This window comes from Saccopteryx leptura, chromosome 3 (assembly GCF_036850995.1).
Source record: "Saccopteryx leptura isolate mSacLep1 chromosome 3, mSacLep1_pri_phased_curated, whole genome shotgun sequence".
NCBI lineage: Eukaryota > Metazoa > Chordata > Mammalia > Chiroptera > Emballonuridae > Saccopteryx > Saccopteryx leptura.
This window is the reverse complement of record NC_089505.1, coordinates 106,373,990-106,390,405: the sequence shown is the minus strand read 5'-3', so window position 1 is coordinate 106,390,405 and position 16,416 is coordinate 106,373,990. Positions and strand designations below refer to the sequence as shown.

Genomic DNA, 16,416 nt, shown 5'->3' with positions numbered 1-16,416 from the left:
TTTTTTTTAGATCTTTTATTCTTGATGGTCTACCATGGTATCTGCTTTATTTTGTTCTTTGAAGTTTAGTGTTCAATAGTATCTGCTTGAAAAACAGATACATTATAATTCATAAAGTATTTGGATCATTAACTTCTTACTTTGGGTTCATTTGTGCCTAAGTTACAATTTTTTCTTTGACTGCAGTGTTTGCTGGCAAAAAGAGAGATAAAAATCTAAATAGAGATGTAGGAGGAGAATCAGAAGACCATAGTATGGCATTCAAGGAATGTAGGAATTTTATTTTTTTATTTTAAAATTATTTTTATTTATTCATTTTAGAGAAGAGAGAGAGAAGAGGGGAGCAGCAGGAAGTATCAACTCCCATTATGTGCCTTGACCGGGCAAGCCCAGGGTTGGTTGGTTGGTTTGTTTTTTTGTGGCAGAGACAGAGAGAGTCAGAGAGAGGGACAGATAGGGACAGACAGGAAGGGAGAGAGATGAGAAACATCAATTCTTCATTGCGGTTCCTTAGTTGTTCATTGATTGATTTCTCATAGGCGCCTTGACCAAGGGGCTACAGCAGACCAAGTGACCCCTTGATCGAGCCAGCGACCTTGGGCTCAAGCTAGTGAGCTTTTGCTCAAACCAGATGAGCCCGCGCTCAAACTGGTGACCTGGGGGTCTTGAACCTGGGCCTTCCACATCCCAGTCCGACGTTCTATCTACTGCACCACCACCTGGTCAGGCAAGCCCAGGGTTTTGAACCGGCAACCTCAGCATTCCAGGTCGTTGCTTGATCCACTGCGCCACCACAAGTCAGGCGGAATGAAGGAATTTTAGAAGGTGACTTTATTGAGATTGTTTTTAACAAATTGAGAACTGAAAGGACATGGGCTTGAGTCAGCAATGATTTCCTTTTTTTTTTTTCTGAATCGATGAGAATGGAGAATAGAACTTTCTCTGAATTGATTATTTAGTTGGGAATTGAGAATAAGGAAGAATGGATGTAATTTATTTTAGAAAGTAAGTTAAATGTTCATATAATCTAGATACTTCTAATATATTGATTATAAAAATGCCAAAATAAAGCCTCTTGCTGCCTTTGTCCTCCCTGGCCCCCTCTCCCCTTCTAGGAATGAGCAAAGCATATCTTTTTTTTTTTTGTATTTTTCTGAAGTTGGAAACGGGGAAGCAGTCAGACAGACTCCCGCATGCGCCCGACCGGGATCCACCCGGCATGCCCACCAGGGGTCGATGCTCTGCCCCTCTGGGGCGTTGCTCTGTTGCAACCAGAGCCATTCCGGCATCTGAGGCAGAGGCCATAGAGCCATCCTCAGCGCCTGGGCCAGCTTTGCTCCAATGGAGGGAGCCTTGGCTGCGGGAGGGGAAGAGAGAGACAGAGAGGAAGGAGAGGGGGAGGGATGGAGAAGCAGATGGGCGCTTCTCCTGTGTGCCCTGGCTGAGACTCGAACCCGGGACTCCTGCACGCCAGGCCAACACTCTACCACTGAGCCAACTGGCCAGGGCTGAGCAAAGCATATCTTGTACTGAGAGTGGAGGAGGCATTTCAGTAGCTTAAAGAGAATACTCTGTGAAGGGGATATAGTTGAGGACATATATAGTGAGTTGGATATTTTGTCTCTCATTTAATAGTTATAAGAAGCCCATTATCTTAGTTTTATATATGTGGAAACAGTAAAGTGTGTATCATTCGTTGGTGGTTCTGATAAGTACAATATATATGGGGCATTGGGTGTATGGTAAGTAGGGCTTTTCAAGGGGTGATGGATAGGGTAGGCACTTTAGAATATTTCTTAAAGGTTTGTGATATTTTTGCTTAATTTTCCAAATGTTATTTATAGTTTCGAGTTTATCTGTTTTGATTTTATAACTTTCTGTGTGGTAAAGCACCAACTTAATTTGCTAAATTATGGTTCTAGTTAGGACAGAATCCCTGTTAGAAGCCAAGTGTTGAGGCTTACAAAACAAAGTTCTGAGATCTAGGATATGGAAGGCAAACTCAGAAGCATAGGTAATGTAAGTGGATGATATCATTGGGTAGTATGAAGCAGGGGTCCCCAAACTGCGGCCCCCTGAGGCCATTTATCCGGCCCTGCCGCACTTCCGGAAGGGGCACCTCTTCCATTGGTGGTCAGTGAGTACTGTATGTGGTGGCGCCGCAAAGCGCAGCGTCACTCACGTATAGTACTACTTCCGGTGATGCGGGACGCATGCGTCACGGCTCCAGAAGCGCGTCATATCACTTGTTACGGCTAGCAGTGACAAATATGGAACCGGACATTGACCATCTCATTAGCCAAAAGCAGGCCCATAGTTCCCATTGAAATACGGGTCAGTTTGTTGATTTAAATTTACTTGTTCTTTATTTTAAATATTGTATATGTTCCCGTTTTTTTTTAATTTTTTTACTTTAAAATAAGATATGTGCAGTATGCATAGGGATTTGTTCATAGTTTTTTCTTATAGTCCGGCCCTCCAACGGTCTGAGGGACAATAAACTGGCACCCTGTGTAAAATGTTTGGGGACCCCTGGTATGAAGAGAGGAATATAGAGGTAGGTCAGGCACTGAAGTGATCATCTTGCTTTTACTCTTTAATAATAAAGGGAGTGGGAGATGTCTTTATGTGGAGAGACAACAATAAAGTAAAGTCCTGGAGGGACATGAGAAAGTTATATTTTGGCAAGTAGCATAAAGAGAAAAATAGGAAATAATTTTGTGAAAACAAAAGTAGATAAGATCAATTACTGGGAGTCTTTTAACAAAAGTGAAGGAGGCCCTGGCTGCTTGGCTCAGTGGTAGAGCATTTGCCTGGCATGTGGATGTCCCAGGTTTGATTCCTAGTCAGGGCACACAAAAGCAACCATCTGCTTCTCCACCCCTCCCCCTTCCCCTTCTCTCCTTCTTTTCCTTTCTCCCTCTCCCTCTCCCCCTCACCCTTCCCCTTCTCTCCTTCTTTTCCTTTCTTCCTCTCCCCCTCCCCCTCTCCCTATCTTCTCTCCTCCTTCTCTCTTCCCCCTCTTCCATAGCGATAGCTCGATTGATTTGAGTGAGTTGGCTCTGGGTGCTGAGGATGGCTCTGTGGCTTCTCCTTCAGGCACTAAAAATAGCTCAGTTACCGAGCAATGGAGCAACACTCAGGATGGGCTGAGCATCACCCCATAGGGGACTTACCAGGTGGATCCCTGTCAGGGCACATGTGAGAGTCTGCCTCTCTGCCTCCCGTTCTCAATTTAAAAAAAAGAAGAAAAAAAAAGGTGAAGGAGCCCTGGCCAGATAGTTGGTTAGAGCATCATCCTTAAGTACAGAGATTGCCGTTTTGATCCCTGGTCATGTCACATATGGGAACAGCTCAATGTTCCTGTGTGTGTATGTGTCTCTCTTTCCCACCCCCCTTCCTCTCTTGAGAAATTAATAAATAAAAATTTTAAAAAGTGAAGGAGTCTGACTTGGGTATTGCAGTGGATAAAGCTTCGACCTGGAATGCTAAGGTGGCTGGTTTGAAACCCTGGGCTTGTCTAATCAAGGCACATATGGGAGTTGATACTTCCTGCTCCTTCTCTCCTCTCTCTCTCCTTCCTCTCTAAAATAAATAAATAATAAAAAGTGAAGGAATTAGTAAGTAGTACTAGAATTCTAGAGAAAGGGGAGTTTGAATACAAGAACTTGAAAAGATTATTCTGTCTTTTTTTTTTTTTTTTTTTGTTATTTTTCTGAAGCTGGAAACGGGGAGAGACAGTCAGACAGACTCCCGCATGCGCCCGACCGGGATCCACCCGGCACGCCCACCAGGGGCGATGCTCTGCCCACCAGGGGGTGATGCTCTGCCCCTCCGGGGCGTCGCTCTGCTGTGACCAGAGCCACTCTAGCGCCTGGGGCAGAGGCCAAGGAGCCATCCCCAGGAACCTTGGCTGCGGGAGGGGAAGAGAGAGACAGAGAGGAAGGAGGGGGGGGGGTTGGAGAAGCAAATGGGCGCTTCTCCTATGTGCCCTGGCTGGGAATCGAACCCGGGTCCCCCGCACGCCAGGCCGACGCTCTACCGCTGAGCCAACCGGCCAGGGCGATTATTCTGTCTTAATGGGAACATTTGCTCTGATTATAATTTGCAGCTAGCTTTTCAGCTTTATGATAAAGTCTTTTGTTACCTGTCTATAATATTTCTTACTGTTCTGTCTTCATTCTCTGATTTTTCCTGATTCCTGAACATCTTCTGATCATTAGTTTTGTTTCCCAGGAAGAATTTTGTCTGGAGAATCTGCCTGGTGTTGACCATACTAGGTGTAGCTTTCATTTTAAGCAATAAGTTCCTTACTAGTTAAGAACAGTTTTGTGAGAATGATTTCTTTTGTGTGTGTAGTCAACTATGGACAAATGGTTTAAAATGAGTTTCTGGACTAGCAAAGAAAACAAAGTGAGGCTGCTCTTCAACAGTCCTCTACAGGGGGAGGGAGTAGTACACAGAGGTAGGTGAGTAGAGGGAGACTCCCCTCAAAAGGGAGGGCTGAAGGTGAAGAGAAGAGCTAGAGAGAGTGAGAGAGGAGACCTGAGAGAGTGAGCTAGTGAGCAAATAAGTGGTGGAGAGAATGATGGGTGGGAAGATATAATAGAAGGGAATGGAAATTGCTCCAATGGGAGGATGGGTGTATTTTGAAGGTAGGGGGAGGAGACAGTGGAAGGCAAAGACTAGACCAAGAGAGCATACTCATCAAAGCCCACAGCAGAAACAGAAGACAGTTTTCTCTGGGGGTAGGAAATTCCTGTGGCTGCCAGGAGACAGATTGGTGATGTAGAAGGACCTTGCTCTTTATTATTATTTTAGATTTTACTTATTGATTTAAGAGAGAGAAAGGTAGTGGGGAGGAGTGGGAAGCATCAGCTCTCATAGTTGCTTCTTGTATGTGTTTTGACTGGGCAAACCGGTTTTGAACCAGCAACCTCAGTAGTCCAGGTTGATGCTTTATCCACTGTCCCACCACAGGTCAGGTCAGGACCTTTGCTCTTTAAATTGGAAGACCTGGATTTGATCCTAGCAGTGCTATTTAGGTCCTCCTCTTCTCTACTCAACAATGGTTGGTGAAGTCATTTCTCTGAGGCTCTGTTTTCTGATCTCTTAAATGGGAATGATCACCGTGAGAACAATGTGATGGTGATTACATAATATGCATATTGCACGTTCTGTCTTTGCTTACTCCTCCTCCATTTTCCTTGGGAAAGAACAGATTTTCCAGTGTTCTTGATTGAAACTATTTGCAGATTTTTGGATTTTTAAGAAATGCCTAGCTCGAGGTAAATGAATGATTATAGAGTCCTCAGAAAGAACTAGATACAGAGCTTTATGCATTTGATTAACATGCTTTGTAAATGTTAATTAATTCTGACCTGAAGGCTCAACATGATTTCATCTAACAGATACAGAGTTTCCAGCTAACATCCTGCTCTCATCCTCTCTCACCCCTTTATTTTTACCACATATAGTTGAGGAGTTTATTCAGTGTGCTTACCTAAACACTTTACAGTGTGCTCATACTCTGTTTCAATGCCTTTCAAACTGTTTTACCACAGTAACAAGCCTTGTCACTGTCTTTGTTCTCATGGCTGAATTTCAGCTTCATTTTGAATTTTATACATTTATATATTCAGCAAGCACCCCAAACTGTTAAAGTGGTACAGTGAGTGTGTCTGTCATTTGTAGCATTGTATCAGCTCTGAGTTTTGAAAATAATGTGATTTCAAACAGTGCAGCTGTATTTTTATGTGGTGTCAGTTCAGTTAAATTAAGATTATTAGATGGTATACAGGCAGCATGTTAGTTAATAAAAGCCGTAAGTTGATTCCCTGAGCTATATTTTGGTTCGCACTCTCCATACTCTGCCCTCTCCTGGCCTGGCTCTAGCCAGACTGTCTTTGCATTTAACTCCCTGCTAGAAATTGTACAACTCCATTGAGAAGTAGTGATGAGATGCTGGTGAGAGATTCCCGCTTCAGGCAATCAGCAGTCTTTCTCAGATAGGCAGAAGAGCGTCCTCTTTCGTAAACAAGGGACTCTACTCTAGCCCAAGGCAGCAGAGGTGTTTTTGCTGCTTATAACTGAGAGGACCAACAGACCATTGGACAGCAAACAGTTTTTGAATAGCACAAATTTGATTGTTTTGAGTAATCTGTTTCATACGTCATCCTTGATCTTAACATTACCTTGTAGTGATGACAGTGGGGATGAGTTAATTGAAGCCTAGAAAGATTGTTATGATGTGGGTAATACATTTATTTATTTATTTTATTTTTTTATTTATTATTATTTTTTTTTTTGTATTTTTCTGAAGCTGAAAACGGGGAGAGACAGTCAGACAGACTCCCGCATGCGCCCGACCGGGATCCACCCGGCACGCCCACCAGGGGCGACGCTCTGCCCCTCCAGGGGTCGCCCCACTGCTACCAGAGCCACTCTAGCACCTGGGGCAGAGGCCAAGGAGCCATCCCCAGCGCCCGGGTCATCCCTGCTCCAATGGAGCCTTGGCTGCGGGAGGGGAAGAGAGAGACAGAGAGGAAAGAGGGGGTGGGGGTGGAGAAGCAAATGGGCGCTTCTCCCATGTGCCCTGGCCGGGAATCGAACCCAGGTCCCCCGCACGCCAGGCCTACGCTCTACCGCTGAGCCAACCAGCCAGGGCCGGGTAATACATTTATGATAGGGAAAGTTTGAAGTAATTCTTGTGATACATGCTATTATTTTCCCTCTGATTTTGTGATTCTAGAAGCGCCCCCCTTGCCAGATCTTCTAGTATGGAGCAATCTTGGGGTGCTCTGTTATATAGTTTACAGCACCTTTCCCTAAAGTTTATCAAAGAAATACTGGGTTAGAGCAGCTGAGTTCCCTAATCTATGTGTTTCTAGTACTATGGCGACAAGGACTATCGTCTTTGACTCAGCAGGCAGGTTTAAGTTGTATGATCATCTTCATGTGTAATTGCCCCTTAATATGTTGGTTTTTACTTATTAAATTAAAATGTATGAAAAATAGCTGACATAATTTTCATGTGATGTAATTTGCTTTTTCTTTTTCTGGATTATGTGTTTTTCATGTTTTGAAAACAAGGGAATGGGAGGGGAGAAAGCAGGGGTCATTGCTGAACTCTGATGGTGGTTAAAGGTAAGTGAATGTTTAATATCAATCACTTGAAAATTGTTACTGCTTTTGTCAATATCTGACAGCCAGCATATAAGAGCTTTACAACTGTGTTTAATGTGTACGTAAAATTCAAGATGCTAACTTGAAACTTTTCCCTCCTCTATTCTGAACAATAGGTACGTTCTATGGATGAACTGAATCATGATTTTCAAGCACTTGCTCTGGAGGGAAGAGCGATGGGAGAGGTAAGTGAACTGGTGTGTCAGAAAAGTGGGCCTGTTTTTAGGGAAGGTTGAAGCTGTCTTTCATCAGATGTGTCCGAATCTAGTCTCCAGAAGTATGTGCTTGTTTTTCCTTGTTGCCATTCTGATGATAGGAATGGAATATTGCAGAATTTTGTCAAAATGATCTCATTATAAGAAGAAAGTTAACCTTAGCCTAATGTCTTAAAAACAAAAACAAAGCAACCAAAATAGCACAAATTTATGAGTATTAGCCAGTCAGTTCTAAATTGAGGTGTTAAAGTTTTACAAAATAATTTAATTTTATATGCATCAAATGTCTATTATACCTTTACTTCATTTTCCATTTGCTAGTGGGAGGGAGGCTTAGATTGGTTGTTAATCAGGATATGTTGATAACCTGTTTTTAGAGTAGTGCCATTTTTGAGGAAGTTGTTTAGAGCTCCATTTTGAAAAGGAAGTTGTTGGACTTCTGATGAAATAATTCCAGAAATAGAGGCCTGAGCCAGTCATCCCTTATGTATGCAGTATTCAGAAACAAGAATTTTGGTTTTTAATGTTCAAAATTTGCAAAAACAAAATTTATTATCATCCATTATCTTGATAAGGAAGATGGCCATAATTCTAAAAGAATGAGGAGAATAGATGAAGTGCAGCCGACTTCTGGTGGTTCTAGTTGTTGACAGTAAGAATGGATTGGGGATAAGATAGAACATACAGTTTGAATTGCTGAAGATGTTACAGATTCATACATTGGGGCCATTGGCTTGTGATTCTCTTGTTCTAGAGTGTTAACCTTGGGTTTTTTCTTGTTTTATTTTTTTGTCTATCTAATATTTAAAAATTCCCACATCTATTTTAGTGTTTTAAATGAAGGGATAATAGCTATATTCTGGATTATTTTTTATACCCTTCATTAAATGCATTTGTTCTTTGATTTAGCCTGTATTCTTTGATCCCAGGCACTGTGCTAGGTTCTGAGGATTCACAATTAAGATAATTTCTTTTCTGATATGTAACATATTTGTAGACTGCCCTTGTGCTTAGATATAAAATAGTTAAACTTTTCTGATGTTTTTGGTCCTGAGATTCTTGCTTTCTTTGTTATCATTTTGTTTTCCAGCTTTTCTGAATCTTCTTGTGGTCAGAGTCCAGTGTCCTGTCATCTTAGTTAGGTTCATTGGTTTTTGGTCTGTTCTTGTTTTTTCCCCAGAGCATTAGAGAAGATTGGTATGTGTTGTGCTTCCTATGCCTCCTATTATCATTAAAACAGTGTACAACAGTAAACCATAAGTACATATGTAGTTGTAAAAATTCTGGAGCAAAGTTGAACAGAAACTTTACAGATGGATCTGATATTAAGTACAGGTGGGGAAAACCACATTTATCTTTTTCTCAAATTTCTGAGATTCTAACTTGGTTCACACCACCAAAAATTCCATCCCAGGTTTTAAAAATTAATTATGCAAAATAAAAATAATGCCCTGTTGCTGTTTTGTAAGACTGAATAATCTCTAAATATTTAATTCAAATTGAAGAATAGTGAACAGAATTCAATAGATTGTGAATTTTATTTAAATGCACTTAACAGAACTATTTTTAAAATCTTTTTTTTTGGGGGGGGGTGTTCTAAAATGCCTTTTATTCTAGGTCTCCAAACCTCATCCTCATTTTTGTTAGAAATGCCATTTTTTGTTAATATGTATAGAATCCCTAAGACCTGTATTGTAACTGTGTGTAGTAAATAACTAAGAGTACTGTCCATTAGTAATATAGTGTCACTCCTTCTTTCCTCATTTTTATTCACAGAGTAATAACACTACCATATATTGACCATATATAAGGCAGATAAGGGATTTGCATGCTTTATCTCATCTATAACTCCAGGACAGTACTGTTATGCAGATAAGGGAAAAGGCCAGTAGAAATGAATTAATTTGCCTAGGGCAGTGGTTCTCAAACTTTCTGAAGTTGGGGTGCATTTAAAATCCTACAAATAATTGTAGGCATAGGTGTACTATATACAAATTTCTGAGAAATATGTTATAATAAGTCAAATATTAAAAAAAATAAGGTCCAAGTGTGCTTTTATGGTAATTAAACAAAATAAATACGGCAAAATTAAATTTATTCTGACATTAAAAAACATTTTTGTTACTTACATTTTTTGAGTTATGCTTTTTAGATTTAATAGAAAAGAGGGGCTAAAAAATTTAAAAATGACAGTTATTTTTATATATATAGTTACATTCTTAGTAAGATTTAGTAAATTCGGCAGGTGCTGGTGTGAATGTGTTAGTTTTTTCATTTTTGTGTTTTATGAGAAACATGAGCCTGGTGTGTCCTAGCGATTTCTTCAATGTTTGGGCATATATTTGAAAGGCAAACTCATTTCTTCATCAATACATTGAAGAATTCCTCTTTTTTACTCTTAATTGTGTTGAGTGCAGAAAACCTCCACCATACATATCATCTTAACTTTACACCAAACAAAGGATAGAAGAAACTTGCCTCCAGTCTTTCCAGGGAACATGGGGGGGGGGGGTAGTGTAAACAATCCAGCACCACAGCTTAACAGCCTTTTGCAACCTAATCAGGCAAGTGAGGTGGAGGGTTGGGCCAACTGTCAGCTTGCAGCCAATTCCCCACACCTCTGTCCCCCCCAAAAAACTAAACTCCAAAACCTTTGTTGGTTTTTTGGTCCCCAACAGGCACATATTTATCTGGAACACCATAGGGCGCATCTGGAAATCTTCTAGGGTGTACCAGTGTGCCCTGGCATACACTTTGAGAACCATTGGCCTAGGGTGACACAGCTAGCTGGGATTCTGACCTGGCTTCCTCACTAAAGCATGAGTTCTTAAAATAAAGCCAATACTTACACAATGATTGGTGATACAAATCTCATTTTAGTAAGCTTTATAAAAATTGATTTGGGGGAGGTTTCAAAAAAATGCTTAATATACCTCCCTCTCAAAATACAAATACTGTATTTCCCCATGTATAAGACTCACATTAATTTTGAGGCCCAATATTAAAAAAAAAAGAGTATTATATAAAGTTATTGAACTCAAGTTTTACTCATTATAAAATTCATACAACTCCTCATCACTGTCATCCATTAGCTTGTCCTCATCTGTGTCTGATGATGAATCACTGTCTTTAATAATGAGAGCATAAACAAATGCGAAAAAGTGGGAAACGCAAGTAAAAAAACTACAACCACTGGATAAGAAACACCCAGTTTTTAGACCCCAAATTTCCCTCCATTAATGGTGTCTTATACATGGGGAAATACGGTACTTACTGAAGCTATATATTTTTTAAGTTTTGCTTTTTTTTTTTTTTTTTTTTAATTTTTACTAATTTTAGAGAGGAAGGGAGGGAGAGAGACAAGAACATCAATGTGTTCTGTATGTGCCCTGCCTGGGGAGAGAACCCGTAACCTCTGCTCTTCTGGATCATGCTCTAACCAACAGCGCTGTCCAGCCAGGGCATGAAGTTCTATTTTGAAAGCATAACTAGTGTCTAGGTACAAAGGTGACAAACTAAATATGGAGTACTCAGTTTCTGTACCCGAGGAACTTTCTTTAGCTAGTTGAGGAAGCAGTGAATACATAGGACAACAGAAAGAGTGCACAGTTTTTTCTGTGTATGGTTTGAGTTTAGAAAAGGGAGTGATGAGTATCGGCAGGACTAGTTTGTGATTCCTTGAATAGAGGAAGGTATAAGACTTGGGAAACATCTAGTTTAGTTAGGATTCACATAGGTGCAGGTTGGGAGAAAATTTTTTGCAGTGATAAAAGGGAGACCAGCATAAAAGAGAAATGAAGAAACTAAGCTTTTATATAAAAATATAAAAACCACAGCTTCTAGTTAAACTTCATTGAATTTCCTTTTTAGCAGTAAAACATCTCTGATAGGAAATGTGTATGAATATAGCCTTTATCCATATAAACACTAACATTACAATTAAATTGTGTGGACTTTTAAGCCAGGCATGGTATATTTTTGCTGTGGTTATTTTATGTGTATTTGCTTGTGGTGGGGGGAGAAAGGAGGGACAACACCTCATTAGAGTAAACAATACCTATGTTCAAGAATGTTTGAATCTTTAGAATTCAAAGAAAATTGGCTACATTAAATGAAATTGATCTCTAGTAATGTTCAGCTGCTTTGTTTTTTTTTTATATTTTTTCATCAAAATCACTACTAAAGTTTTGCTGTAACAGAGCAAGATTTAGAGCCTATTTTAGTAGAAATCTTGCTAAAGAAGTGGCTTCTTAAAACATTACCTTCAAGTTTTGTTCGTTGTCTGAAGTACAGTTCTTAGCTGAAGGCCTCAGTACAAGTGCTTTACTTGTCCTCTGTTCTAGAAAGTCAACATAGAAAGGACAATAGGAAACTTTTAGAATTAGGGCCACAAATTATTTTCAAATATTTCATCCATTGCTTGCTAGCCCATTTCATTTAACTTAAGTTGAAGTTCTGAAAAGTTTAAAGGCACGTATTTGAGCAGCTTCTTTATTTACAAATGAAAAGATTTGTCTTGTTAGTTGAGTATTTAAGGGTGTATCTTTGTAGTACTGAGGAAGGCTCACTAACCTTGGGTTTCTGAGCTCTGTTTCTCTATTGATTTGGCTTATGATCCTGTGTGACTTCTTTGGTCCACATGTAGGAGGGCAGCATTATTACTGTTCACATCCTAAAGGAATGGATTTACAAAGAGGAGAGTGGTTCTAATTGGAAAGTGCTTTGAGTGAGAGCCTTTGACAGAAAAGGCACTTTATTCTGCATAATTGGTTTTCTAGCTTTTAAAAACCACAAGGACTTTTCTTCTTTTGAAGCTAACTTAATTTTTTTTTTAATTTTTATTTATTGATTTTAGAGAGAGAGGAAGGGAGTGAGAGAGACAGGAACATCAATCTGATCCTGTCTGTGCCCTGACAGGGGATTGAACTGGCAACTTCTGAGATTTAGGATGATACTGCAACCAGCCGAGCTCTCCGGCCAGGGCGCTTACTTAATGTTTTATATGTTGTAAACTTGATAGCTTTTAGGAATGTTAAGATAGTAGTGATTATTTCTGGAATAAACAAAATGTGGCCCATTATCTTTGTCTTAGAAAACTGAAGCATAGAAAAACTAACACTTGGTAATAGAAAAGTTTATATACCTGAGGAAAGAAATCTGGAAAGTGCTCCTGTATATGGAACAATCATAAATCCTAACATGTTCCCTGGAAGCAGAATAAGGTGAGGTATATTTAAAATGTAGCCCCAGATTCTCATTGAACATTACATGGGAATTCTGTCTATTAATGTGAAACAGTAGGGAATTTGATAGTAATTTGGAGAGCTGGTAACCCAAAGAAAATTATAACCTAGGGAGATGAGATCTCACTGGGCCAGAACTTTGAAGCCATAGCTTCTGGTCTTGACCCAGACATTCATCTTCTTTGGGCTTTGCTTTTTTCTTTTCTATCTGAAAAACAAAGTGGGACTAGATAGTTGCCCAGGATCCTTTCAAGTCTAAGATTCTTGGATTTTGCCCATAATTTTATCTTTAAAAATACAGAAAACAGGTTTTTTTACCCTGGGAAACTATCTAGTTTTTTTTTTTCTGTTCTGTTAATCTATATGCCTGTTTTTATTCTAGTACCATGCTGTTTTGATTACTATCACCTTGTAGTATAGTTTGATATCTGGTAGCATAATACCTTCAACTTTATTATTCTTTCTCAAGATTACTGAGGCTATTCAGGGTCTTTTGTGGTTCCATATAGATTTTTAGAATATTTGTTCTAGTTCCGTGAGATGTGCTATTAGTATTTTAATAGGAATTACGTTGAATCTATAGATTGTTTTGAAGATGTTAGGTCTTCCTATCCATGAACATGGGATATACTTCCACTTATTTGTATCTTCCTCAATTTCTTCAGTATTCTATAATTTTCTGAGCATAGATCTTTTTTTTTTTTTCCAGAGACAGAGAGAGAGTCAGAGAGAGGGATAAATAGGGACAGACAGACAGGAACAGAGAGAGATGAGAGGCATCAATCATTAGTTTTTCATTGCGACACCTTAGTTGTTCATTGATTGCTTTCTCATATTACCTTGACCTTGGGGCTACAGCAGACCGAGTAACCCCTTGCTCAAGCCAACGACCTTGGGTCCAAGCTGCTCAAACCAGATGAGCCCACGCTCAAGCTGGTGACCTCGGGTTCTTGAACCTGCGTCCTCCACATCCCAGTCTGACGCTCTATCCACTGTGCCACCACCTGGTCAGGCTGCGTATAGATCTTTGTGGTCAATTAATATTTGACAAAGGAGTCAAGAACACACAGTGAGGTAAAGACAGTCTATTCAGTAAATGGTGTTTGGAAAATTGGACAGGTACTTGCAAAAAAATTAATGAAGCCAGACTACCACCTTAACCATAAACAAGAATAAACTTAAAATGGATTAAAGACTTAAATGTAAGTCATGAAACCATAAAAAGCCTAGAAGAAAACATAGGTAGTTAAGTCTTGGACATTTCTGGTAGCAATGTTTTTGCTGATGTAATACCTTCGGCAAGGGAAACAAAAGAAAAACAAATGAGACTATATCAAACTAAAAAGCTTTTGCGCAGCAAAAGAAACCGTCAACAAAATTAAAAGACAGTCCACTGAATGGGAGGACATATTCACCAATGATATATTTGATAAGGGATTAATTTCCAAAATTTATAAAGAACTTATACAACTCAACACTAGAAAACAATACAGGCCCTGGCCGGTTGGCTCAGCGGTAGAGCGTTGGCCTAGCGTGCGGAGGACCCGGGTTCGATTCCCGGCCAGGGCACACAGGAGAAGTGCCCATTTGCTTCTCCACCCCTCCGCCGCGCTTTCCTCTCTGTCTCTCTCTTCCCCTCCCGCAGCCAGGGCTCCATTGGAGCAAAGATGACCCGGGCTCTGGGGATGGCTCTGTGGCCTCTGCCTCAGGCGCTAGAGTGGCTCTGGTCGCAACATGGCGACGCCCAGGATGGGCAGAGCATCGCCCCTGGTGGGCGTGCCGGGTGGATCCCGGTCGGGCGCATGCGGGAGTCTGTCTGACTGTCTCTCCCTGTTTCCAGCTTCAGAAAAAAGAAAAAAGAAAAAAAAGAAAAAAGAAAAAGAAAACAATACAATTAAAAAATGGGGCCCTGCCTGACCAAGCTGTGGCACAGTGGATAGAGCGTTGGACTGGGATGCCAAGGACCCAGGTTCAAGACCCTGAGGTCGCCAGCTTGAGCGTGGGCTCATCTGGTTTGAGCAAAAAGCTCACCAGCTTGGACCCAAGGTCGGTGGCTCGAACAAGGGGTTACTCGGTCTGCTGAAGGCCCGCGGTCAAGGCACATGTGAGAAAGCAATCAATGAACAACTAAGGTGTCACAATGCACAATGAAAAACTAATGATTGATGCTTCTCATCTCTCTCCATTCCCGTCTGTCTGTCCCTGTCTATCCCTCTCTCTGGCTCTCTCTCTCTGTTTCTGTAAAAAAAAAAGAATGGGGCCCTGACCAGTTGATTCAGCGGTAGAGTGTTGGCCCTGCGTTTGGAGGTCCCGGGTTCGATTCCTGGCCAGGGCACACAGGAGAAGCGCCCATCTGCTTCCCCACACTTCCCCCTCTTCTTTCTCTATCTCTGTCTTCCCCTCCTGCAGCCAAGTCTCCATTGGAGCAAAGTTGGCCTGGGCACTGAGGACGGCTCCATGGACTCCACCTCAGGCGCTAGAATGGCTTCGGCCACAATGGAGCAATGCCCCAGATGGGCAGAGTATAGCCCCCTGGTGGGCATGCCAGGTGGATTGCAGTTGGGCGCATGCAGGAGTCTGACTGCCTCCCTGCTTCTAGCTTTGGAAACCCCCCCCCCAAAAAAAAAGGGGAAAAAAAGGCCAAGGACCTGAATAGAGATTTCTCCAGAGGACATACAGATGGCCAAGAGACATATGAAAAGATGTTTAACGTCACTAATCATCAGAGAACTGCAAATTAAAACCACAGTAAAGTATCACTCCATACCTGTCAGAATGGCTATCGTCAATAAAGCAACAAACAACAAGTGTTGATGAGGATGTGGAAAAAAGAGAACCCTTGTGCATATTGGTGCAGCCGTTGCGGAAGACAGTATGGAGTTTCCTCAGAAAATTAAAAATGGAACTGCCTTATGACCCAGTGATCCCACTTCTGGAAATATATCTAAGGAAACCCAAAACACTAATTTGAAAGAATATATACACCCCTGTGATCATTGCAGCATTATTTACAATAGCTAAGACTTGGAAGCAGCCCTAGTGTCCATCGGTAGATGAGTGGATAAAAGAACTGTGGTACATTTACACAGTGGAATACCATGTGGCCATAAAAAGAAGGCAATCTTACCTTTTTGACAGCATGGATAGACCTGGAGAACATTAAGCTAAGTGAAATAAGCCAATCAGAGAAAGACAAGAACTATATGATTTTACTTATATGTGGAATCTAATGAACAAAATAAACAAAATAGAAACAAACTCATAGATACATAACACAGACTGACAGTGGTCAGAGGGGATGGGGGCTTGCTTGGCAAGCTGAGTGAAGAGGTGAAGGGATTGAGGGGAAAAAAGACACAGATAACAATATGGTGATTGCCAGAGGGGAAAGTGGGTGGGGAGAGGTGGAAAAAGCAAAAGTTAGGTAAATGGTTGCGGAAAGAGACTTGACCTTAGGTGGTGACTTTAAGTTCAAGAGTTGTACACTTGAAATTTATATGGTTTTATTAACCCATATCACCCCAATAAATTCAATAAAAAGTAGAAAACTGGAATAGTTCTGCTTTTCTAGGGTACTTCATAGGGCATCTGAAAAATGTCTTTCTATATTTGCCTTCATGATACAGTAGAGATTCAGTAACTTTTCATTGGGTTCTCTAAGTGACGCATTCACTGTTCTACAGCTCCCAAAGACATTGAAGTGTCTGTCCATTAGGGCTTGTGGGTGGTTCTGAAGTCAAGGAAAGGGGAGAGCCTAATGTGGATGCCAAGTC

General features: G+C 40.8%; 1 protein-coding gene across 16 annotated transcripts in view; it reads left to right on the top strand.

The window, feature by feature from the left end:
* PUM1 (pumilio RNA binding family member 1) overlaps nt 1-16,416 on the top strand; it is a 145,057-nt gene that overhangs the window by 28,946 nt on the left and 99,695 nt on the right. For all 16 annotated transcript variants that reach the window (XM_066375670.1, XM_066375685.1, XM_066375684.1 and 13 more), the window contains exon 3: nt 7,302-7,370. In XM_066375670.1, the coding sequence (XP_066231767.1) occupies nt 7,302-7,370 (69 nt within the window). The remainder of the gene's footprint in view (nt 1-7,301; nt 7,371-16,416) is intronic.